This window comes from Paralichthys olivaceus, chromosome 14 (genome assembly GCF_024713975.1).
Source record: "Paralichthys olivaceus isolate ysfri-2021 chromosome 14, ASM2471397v2, whole genome shotgun sequence".
NCBI lineage: Eukaryota > Metazoa > Chordata > Actinopteri > Pleuronectiformes > Paralichthyidae > Paralichthys > Paralichthys olivaceus.
In genome coordinates this window covers 12,697,066-12,707,445 of record NC_091106.1, presented here as the reverse complement: position 1 = coordinate 12,707,445, position 10,380 = coordinate 12,697,066, and the positions used below count along the sequence as shown (strand labels likewise).

At 41.1% G+C, this 10,380-nt stretch overlaps 1 protein-coding gene across 2 annotated transcripts; it reads right to left on the bottom strand.

Annotated features, from left to right (window-relative positions):
- Positions 1-647: 647 nt before the first annotated feature.
- Positions 648-9,738, bottom strand: vstm4a (V-set and transmembrane domain containing 4a). 2 transcript variants are annotated; one of them, XM_020090584.2, is made up of 8 exons: positions 9,454-9,738; positions 7,784-8,236; positions 4,593-4,646; positions 4,395-4,502; positions 4,264-4,297; positions 3,753-3,901; positions 2,782-2,849; positions 648-1,246 (listed from the first exon to the last, which is right to left on the bottom strand). In XM_020090584.2, the coding sequence occupies exons 1-8, from the start codon at positions 9,500-9,502 to the stop codon at positions 1,091-1,093; spliced, it is 1,071 nt and encodes a 356-aa protein (XP_019946143.1). In that variant the 5' UTR covers positions 9,503-9,738; the 3' UTR covers positions 648-1,090. The 2 variants fall into 2 exon arrangements, with proteins under 2 accessions (XP_019946143.1, XP_019946149.1); XM_020090590.2 differs by lacking the exon at positions 9,454-9,738 and adding an exon at positions 8,741-8,856.
- Between the last annotated feature and the right edge of the window lie 642 nt (positions 9,739-10,380).

Below are 10,380 nucleotides of genomic sequence, written 5' to 3'. Positions count from 1 at the left end.
GCATTGTGTTATGTTTGGAGTAGAGCCTGAAGGATTTATAGGCTCACAAAAATCGATCACTGAGACTTTCACGGACACCAGTATCTGCCTTTATATTTGCCAAAATTTTAACTTTTATTTTACAGACTAAAAAGTGAAGAAAAAAATTTGCATTTCTGTTTACATTTTACATTTTAAAAAATACATTTATTTTCTTTATATATTTAAGTACATTATGTATGTATGATATCTTCAGGAATCATTGCCAATTATATATACATACACACACACACTTTCAGGCAGAGCCAAGCTTGCGGTTTCACTTTTTATTTTTTCATTTTTAATGCTAAGTTAGGCTAACAGCCGCAGGCCTGACAACCTTCCACTTGTTAGTTAGACATGAGATCTTTTCATCTAACACTCTGCCAAAGAACAAAAGTGTGTGTTCTGTTCCCTTTAACTGATTACAGAAGTCATTGGTTTCTCATTGCTCAGCCTGTGCTGCTGCATATGTCAGACGCACAATGAGCTGCAGCTGTTTGTCATATCATGTTGTCATTTTTTTCTCTCATCATATAAAACAGATCTGGCTTGTGACCCCAGTCACATCATATAAAATCTGATAATGTGCAATCCAGACCACTTTGAACAGATGATTAAAAACAGCGTTTGTATGAATCACAGGCTGAACTCTTTGAATGTCAGACCCAGGCATACGTTTATTCATTTTTGTTCATTAGAGCTATAATGCATTTAAAAAGCCGAGTGTTGCAGTGGCAACATGATGCTGCAGTTAGAGCATGGACAACACACACCTCCACACGGTCTCCTGAGTTTATACAGAATAGTTACCAGTAACAACATTCTTATAAACATCTGGCTCACAGGCCAACGATGCCAAGAAACAAAACAACTGAATTATAAGACCCAAAAAAACTGCCGTGAGGAAACACAAAAGCCTCATTTACCAGCAGCTGTAGCGAACTTGCAGCCAAAAAACAAAAGCTAATTGCCATATTGATAGTTCATAAATAGGCTATAGTCCTTTTTGATACCACTCAGTCAGAGCTGGATCTCTGCCTTCACTGGAGGAGGTACCAAGCTGCTGTGTTTACAGCTGCCTCTCCTGGAAGAGGATCTGAGCATACACAGTGTCCGGGCTTGAGGGTGCTGGGTCCGGGGTGGTGGAGTAGGCCTGGGGCTCCGGCCTCGGTCTCACCAGTTCCAGTTCTGCATATGTCAGACTGTCCTCCTGTGATACTCGAGGCTGGAGGAGGGAGGGAAAAGAGGAAGGAATGTAACTTAGAGATAATGTAATAGACTGCATAAACAGCGGTGTTGACTTATGTTACTGCCAGTGGGTGGTCTCAACAGTTGAATGCCCGACCATCAACCCCAACTAAACCTTAAGCAAGAACCATAGGCTATATGAACCCTAACCCAAACCATAAGCCCCAGCAACTACTAAATAGTTACCTCTTTATGTTAATGTTTTGTTTGTCTGGAAATGAGCAAGAATACGTAAAAACTACTGGACCCATTTTTATGAAACTTGGCAGAAGGATGCGGTATGAGTCTGGAAAGAACCCATTACATTCTGAATCCTGGAACTTTGTCTTCTCTCTTTAACATTGTGAAATTTGCTACATTTTTGTTGATTTCACAGAAAATAAGTCATTTGATGATCTTTACTTGAAAAACCTCCATGTTAAGGGGACATATATTAATGAGTGTTTTTAATTTGGTGCAGATCCAAAAATAAAATCCACATAAGCCATAAGCATGTTTTTTTTAAGGGGACTGTTGGGCCTTTGCGGATGTATGCGCTCTCTGATTGCACTACAAGTTAAATTTGCTTCCTCTTTGCACTGATGTTGTATTTCTTTATGGTAGTAGATTAGATCGTCTGGAGTAACACTCCAAGTGGTGGTTAGGGTTTGGAGCTCCAATCTACTACCAACTGTTTGTAAAATCAATGTAAATTTAGTCCTGGACTGTATATGCCTGGGTACTGGGCATCTGAAAGGCAGTGGGGTCCAAACATAACCATAAACTTCTATGGTAAAGTGGTCTCAGGCTTGGAAAATGTTGTATTTAAAGTGAGTATAAACATTTCAGATTTCCCCACTATGCATCTTCTCTGCATTTAATCCTTCTCATAAAACAGTAAAATAGTTTCACTGTCTGTGGTAAATATCTCCATGGTGCTTCTTAGCTGGAGAAAATATGTGTTTACAGGCTTCACAGGACCTCTTGGAACATTCAGTTTACTCATTTGGTACAACCAGATTCCTATCCAACATCCCCAGATCCTTCTCGTTGCACTAATTCAATCAGTATGTGTGTGCAAAAGAAATGCTCACATCTCCGTAGCAAGATTTCAATGCAAAATCACAACAGTGGCAACAGTGGAGCTGCTGATGATCCTTAGTTTGAGCAGTTTTCTTCTGTATATACTTGTTTGACACTTTTACTGTAGATATAAAACCAATGAAGCAATCTAAATAAATAATTGTGTTTGAGAAGCAATAAAGCTAAATAGAATTATCAAGCTCATAACTGAATGAAGCGATGGCAATAAACTCCTGTAGACAATCATGCAGTCTTGAGACAAATTCCCTCTTGTACGAATCTCAATAACAACTCTGTAAATGAGAAAAAAAAAATCCTGGAACGTTAATAAATACATATTAACAAATATAATAATAATAAATAATAGTACATATTCATAAATAGAATCATGCCAGAATTGGACATAGGAATAAGTCAGCCTGTAGGATGGGTGATAATAAAGAGACTTACAGCAGCAGATCTCCTCGGCTGAGTCTTTAACCTTCTGGGCTTTTGGGGTCTCTTTGCAGGAACAGGCACTAAAAAATGGAGACAACCTTAATTGACTCAAAACAACAGCCAGGGGGAATGAGTTCACAAATATGACTGTGTGATGGAAGTCTAAATCATCCATCACAGCCATGTTCTACCTCACATAGTCGAGGTAGCTTTATGCTGCCATTTTCAACGTTTCTATCAGTGTTGAATTAACCTCAGGTGATACACCCTGTGGGACTTTACCCTAACACAGTATTAAGTTTTATTATCAGTCTGTTTTCTGCCCAAATCTCTGCTGATGTTTTCGTCATGGAAATAGAATTATCCTGGAGATATCCTTTTCTGCTTTTGTATTTGCTGGATACTGTCATTTAATTCTGTTTTCCTTATTCGATAATTTCTTTTTCTTAGGGCCTGGAGCCTCTCTCAGCTCCCTGGGACTCTAATGCCTCCAGTGTGTTAGGAACCTGAGAGAGAAAGTCCACGCAAAAATATAAAGACTGGAGGTTGAATCAGTCTCCTCCATGCTGCGCGGTAACCACAGAGCCACTGTGCTCCTTCTGAACCAAAGATGAGACTGTAAAACAACTAATCTTGGACGTTCATATAAAGTTTGTGATTTGTTAGTGGAATGCGGGAGAAACCATCCCCTTTAAACTTAAATTACCAAAAATGTATCCCCCTTGGAAAAACCTGCCAATCCTGCCATCCCCTCCATCCTATAGTTGGTGCTGGAAACTAAAATGCAGTTTATTTTCTAAAGTGAAAATTGAATGGCATTGAAAAGATCAGGAAGAGAGCTCTCTTTTCCTCACTCTCCTTCTCTTTCCACTGATGTCTGTCACTGTAGAGTTAACATCAGGAGCACTGGGAAAAGTCCTACCCGTTCGGGGGCTGTTAAAACGTCTATAAAGACTTTACCATCTTTGGCAGGCAGATGTTACCTTTGGCTGGTATGTGCGGTGGAGGCTCTACAGGTAGTTTGGGTGGCGTTACTGCAACTCTTCTGTCAGTTTTCTGTCTGGTGTCTTTCCTCTGCGCTCTTGGAGAGGAACTGGAGGAACTGCTGGAGCTGGTTACAGTCTCTCCTGAGCTGTACGGAGCAGAGGTTTATGACTAATTAGAACTGAAACTCACACTTTCATGAGCAATAAAGCAATTCTACAAACATTAATCAGCTTAAGAAATGCAATATAAACAATCTGAACAATAGACGGTTCTTTAAAATGTGTCGTCTGATCCATGAATTATTAATTTTATCCATTAAAATGTCATCACAAGCTGTCAAAGCCCAAGGTGACATTGTCTAATAATATATAATAATGTCTCCAACTAGAAATCCAAGACCAAAATCATCATTAATATAAAAAACTAAAAAAGTATAAACAAACTGTCCCATTTGATCATTATTCATGAATTATATAATCACAGTTTATGATAAAAAGCATAATGTACCTGCTTTCTGGACACTTGACCAGGAGATAACTGGCTGCAGAGAAAAAGGAAAAAAAAATCATGTTTTCTTGATAACAAAAGGAGGCAAATATATAAATGCAAAGTTACTATAGGAAATCAAACGGTTTCACCTTTGAGTCGGTGTCGTCTGTGAAAGTACTGGCACGTGAGAACCAGAGTGAACAGGAAGATGGACAACAGGCCCAGTGAGCAGATCAGCACAGCATACAGATACACATCTTCAAACAGAGAGGAGTTCATGTGAGAAATGATTCAGATTTTTATTTTGTAACATTTAATAGGAGTAAAGCCAGAGATAAAAACAGTACCTGCAAATAAACGCCACAGTCCTTCACTGCTGCTGTCCTCCAGAGTAAAGTGCACTGGGGAAACAATTGTTAAAAACGGATTCAGCAAAAAAAAAACTGTACAGACAAAAAAATCTTTGTAAATTGCTGATGTCTGAGGGAACTGTCCCAACACAGCAGACGGCTTCAGTGGTTTCCAAAAATATCAAAACCGCGGTTGAGAAGGGAGAGTCTGTTGCAGCATCAGCCAAACCCAGCACACACACACACACACACACACACACACACACACACACACACACACACACACACACACACACACAGACACAATGCTGTTGTTCTTGAAGTTGAGAGATTCCCTGTTGCTTTGAATACCCACTTCCTTTGGTCACTTCACTGTTGTTTAACGTTGCAGTTTTCTGTGTCTGTGTGACAAGAGACTGAATAAGGAAGTCGTCAGCTTGTGTTCGATGAATGATGGGCTGTGTATAGGTCAGGGCTATTTAACAAGGAGAGAGGCTGTGTACATAAATTACTGTGTCTCTCCGCTCCCCTTAATGAGATTTTAATACGTCTTTTAAAACACAGGTTGATAAACATATTAATAAGAAATGATAAGATATTAACTCTAATTGACTTCTTGCCTGTTCCAGACTGCACATCAGGGAGCAACACAAAGGCTTTTTGTGCTGTGACCAGACATCAGAAATAGTGACTTACTATTATTGTGTTAGTGATCATTTTTTTTGTCTAAAATATGTATCTAGCATCCGAAGATAAGAGTTAAAAAAACGATTGATTATAGAAATAATACATGCGGAGGCTTGACGAACGTGCAATGCAATTTAAACGTATAAGCAATTATCAGGCCATTAAATAGAGATTATTCGTCCCATACGTATGGGCTGGTAGGGGCCTACTAAACCTCTTCAGGAGGCTGGTGTCACTTAATAATGTCAGTGAGCTGGAGCCCAGTCTGCTCATGTGGCTTCCACTAACGAAAAAAAAGAAAGAAACTACAGAAGAAAACAGGGTGTTTACAGTGCTTTTTGGTAAAGATGAAAACTATAGATATGAGGACCCTAGGATTAAGGTTTTTTTTGGGGTGGGGGCAAATCTTAAATATATGTATAATGACCCCTGCCAAGGAGGTGATGTTTTCATTTGCATTTTTCTTATTTAGCAGGATTACGCAAAAACTACTGGATGAATTAAAGCAGAAAAGGAGAATCCTTATCAGGGCCAATACAAAGTGAGTATTTTTTTCACTTTAACATTGAGAGTGTTTTTCAACATTTTCATTGATGAATAATTCATGGATCTTGATGAAAAAAATCAGGTTTGGGGACTGATATTTATGAGTGTGTGCAATTGGGTGATGAACAATTTGGATCTCGTAAATTTAAAATGTAATTTCATAAGGGCCTTGACGTAGGAATGCTCTCTACTGATTCTATTTTTACTGAGTTTTGACCGTCCACTGTGTAAAGAGAAGGAATATTAGCCTCAGATAAATACTTGTAAAGTAGACAAATTGTGGCAGAGTCTAATTTGATGACGAAGAGGCTCTATGTAACAGACATGTGGGCTGTTAACAGTTGTGGCCTGAGGTTAACAGGTTGTCTGTAGGTATCAAAGTAGCATCAAGATCCTACAGATGTCTGCACAGGCAGTTGCACAAAGAGAGGCACAGGTTTTCATAAAGAGCCATCAACCATCGTGTGTTCCATCATTAGGTCTGAGGTTGGGATTGAAAGATGTGGGAGAGGACAAACCAACTTCCCGCTGTGAAACATATTTGTAGTAAGAGTGGTCCAGTGATCTCAGTGTGGGCTCCAAGCTCTGCAGACCGAGGGCTTCCCTGGATCTCACTGACAGTTCGACTTAGTTTTCTTTTTGTTTACCCTCATAATGTCAGCTCTTGTGTTTTCTGGTCCTGTGGTCGATGCATGTTGGAGATGCCTGAGGTCGTGCGGCTTCCTTTCCTTAGTGGGACGTTGCCCTGAATGTAGGGCAGGGCGTTGCCAGATGTATCCGTCTGACTTCCATGCATAGAACTAGTGAAAGGTACACCGTGCAACTGATTCAAACGGAGCTACACCTAGCAGCATCCTTAATCTCTATTGAACCTCCTAAAAGATGTGTCCACTGCATTGAATTCTGTCAAATCTACTGTATGAAGAAAAACTTACATCTGATCAAAGTTCGTTCAAAACCACATTGTCGTAGACTCAAGTTCTGCTGCAACTGAATCCTCAAGTAAACGTTCTCCTGAGGTTTGCATTAAAATGAACCCAGAGTGCTGACGTCACATTTTTTAAGTTTTGGACTTTCTGAGAGAAAGCAGGTTATTGCTTCTCAGAGTTTTTTTTTTTAGCCAGCTCAGCAACACTTTAGCTTTTTACTCCTCACGCTCACTCACACACAGAGTGATATTGTTGAGTGTGGTTTGGCTGTGTGAGCTCATTGTTTTGAGATGGAAATGCCAGAGGATTGGGGTCACGCTGAAACACATATAGGCTGTACTTACAGCAAATAACAGCGCTATAGAGTCAAAGAATACGTGCTGCACTCTTCTTCTTGCCCTTTATCCTTTAACAAAAACTATTGCTCTTCCTTTATTCAGTCATTTCTGTTGCTGGACGACATGGACACCAGCCTCCACACTGTATGTATGTGGCTGTGAGGGAATTCCTTGGACAGCTAGGAGTATTCCATGGAAAAAAAAATCACAGTAATAACACCAGAAATCCCCTTTGCTTCTCTCTTGTCAGTGCTGAGGGTTGCACAAAAGCATAAGTGCAGTGGGTGATACAATGCAGTGTCTTATGCGTTTTTCTTTTTTCGCCTGCTTGAATCAAGTGTGCTAATAAATTCTCTTGCATTTGATCTGACAAAAAGCCAAAAGGTCACCGTGATCTAATGAGGAAATGGTGAAATACTAACATTATTTGTGTTGATGTTTCACAGCCTAACTTGTCCTCCACCAGGAGACACAGTCCCCGTCCTTTAGAGCCCCGACATTTTGCTCAAGGACATGTAGAATACTTTATGAGAAAGGGTCTCAAACTTCCAACCACTTAGCTTAATTTAAAGAACAGAAATAAAAAAAGCAACAGCTGATGACAAATATCAAACCCTCCATCTTTCAATTTTCACCCCAATATCTGCCAAAATGTGGCCTTGCATCTTTACAGCACATCTGCAGTTACCTGTCAGCTGTGTGGTGCTGGTACCATTGGACGATGATCTCCACGTGTTTCTGTATTTGCGGATCTCCTGAACTTTGCAGGTGTAGAACCCTTGATCCGCCCCTGCCACACTGAAAATCCGCAATCGGTACAGCTCCCCCTCCGCCTCCTCGTACAAGCGAAACTTTGGCTGGGGGAAACGACGGGTGTAGTTGCCGTACAGCTTCATTTTCTTTATGCCCATCTTCACGATCAGAAATTGAGAGGGGTCCAGGGCAGGGGGAGATGGGGATGGAGAGGATGGAGGAGGCAGGAGAGTGGGAGCAGCAAGAGGTGAGAAGAACCAGCGAAGGATGAGAACGCTGCTGCTCCTCTTCCTCTGAGATACCAGGCAGGACAGGGTCACGTTGTCTTTCTCTGTTACCATGACAACAGGTCCAGGGGTCAGTGTCACATTGAGAGCGTGACATACATCTGTGGACAAAACACACAACAAATATAACTTTGGATGGAGGGATTTGAACTGAGAACTTTCATGCTGTAAGGAAACAGTACTATCCACTTTACCACTATGCCGCCTCTTCACCTCTTGCATTGAGTGCTATTATTTCTTGCAAGTTGCATGATGCACTGTACTGAATGTGTTGTTTTATGGCACAATACAATCAAACCAAACCATAAAATACTATTTTCCAAAACAAGAGGGACTCCTCCCTGCTTTTTAAGTTAGTTGGTAGTGTGCCACACATGGAAAAAGTCATGAGTTCATGTTTTGCAACATGTTTGATTTCCTCTCAATTACACATAATTGTGGCAAGTGAGTTTATACGGGTTGGTAGGGGTGGCCACTTGGATTTATAGCACTCACACTATCACGAGTTCTACTCTTTACAGTGAATGTCATTCTGTCCCTGGATGGGAATTTAGTTTGTAATAGCAAAGAGAGACTATGAGGACTGAGAATGAGAAAGCACAAACCCTGGAGGAGGTAGTCGTGTTTGATTCTGCTGCCAGCTAGGTCAGGTCTGTCTATAGCAGAGACACTGGGTCTGGACACAATATGTGTGATCGCACGGGCAAAGAAAATCTACAGGTGGGAAACATTCATCTTCAGTACTTTACTCTCCAAAACAGAGCAAAGAGAAAGACGACAAGATAACAGGGACCATCTGGGATTCGTGCTGTTTTGTTTTTTTTCTCCTGCAGGGTGAGGTGGGGAATCTCCCTCAGGCTCCTAAACTGTTTGATGTGACAGCATAAAGGGACGCAAAGTAACATGACATACACAAACTGAAAATAAGCAAAAGATTACAGGGCAGGAAATACAAGTTGTAAGTCCACGTTATGACAGTTTATGGAATTCTACTTATTATACTGACTTTTTCTAACAGAAAAACAAAATGCTCAACTTCACATCTGCTTTCCTTTTAATCAAAGCCTCATTTGCTGTGTTTGCTACGTCAACATTGCCCATAATGAAATGATGACTTACAACTTTTGTATAGAAGCAGTGACTATTATCTGATGTTTTGACATTATTTTCATACCAAAGTTTCTTAATAAACTCAACAATTATGGCTTCACAATAGTTTATGTTAGATCACCAGGTGAGAACATCAGACACACTCTCTTACTTGCATGCTTGCTCGGTTTCTCACTGGTTTACATTGTTGTTGACAAGGTAAACTTACCTGTGACCAGAGCCTTAGTCAGGACAAGGACCACTATAGAGAAGTACATTTTCCACAGTCAGCGAATCCATAAACCCAGACAACTGCACAGCACCTCAACAAGCAGCTACATTCAAAACAGAGCCGGACTGCACGACCCACCAGTACCCCTACCCACCATTAACTCTTCTCCTCTTTCTCTGCTTTTTGTGTAATATGAAACAGTAAATGTTCTGTTCCCACTTAGAAACTCCCACTCACTCTCCCAGTGCTCTCTCTCTCTCCCTCTCTCTCTCTGTCCGTCTCTCCCTTTCTCTCCCTCTTTCTGTGTGTCCTGCAGAACTTAGGAAATGTCATTTCCTGTGTTTCTGTGAGGAGTCTTGGACCCTGGCCCAAAACCCTAGAGCTCCTAAAGCGACGGTCAGGTCTCGTGGCTTGTGTGTGTGTGTGTGTGTGTGTGTGCGTGTGTGTGTGTGTGTGTGTGTGTGTGTGTGTGTGCGTGTGCGCACGCTTGTCATTCTGCACGTCATTTTGTGGGGTATACACAACAAGGCACTGAAAATGCATTTCCATTACCCAAGTTACTCTCACCATCAAGGGGTGATGCTCATCTTGCATCTCCCAGTAATGTTTACAATGAGGAAATGTCCGTTTTCATATGTGTGAGCTGTTTTTCTGCTTTCATACATGTGTTCATGCACTTATGTGGATGTGTGTGTATGTGCGTGCTGGGGACCTCTCCCTGTCTGGTTGCTGGACAGAGTGGCATGGGCCTGTCTCTGGCTGTGGTTGTCAGACTGTCCCAGTGGTATGAAGCCTGCTGCTTTATTGGGCAGCCCAAACTGCTGAGGCAGGGCTTCTGCTGGCGCTTTGAGCTCTGCCAAAGCCAAATGGAATTACACAACAGATTTAACCCTTCATACATATGACCTCTGTAGGATGGATGGA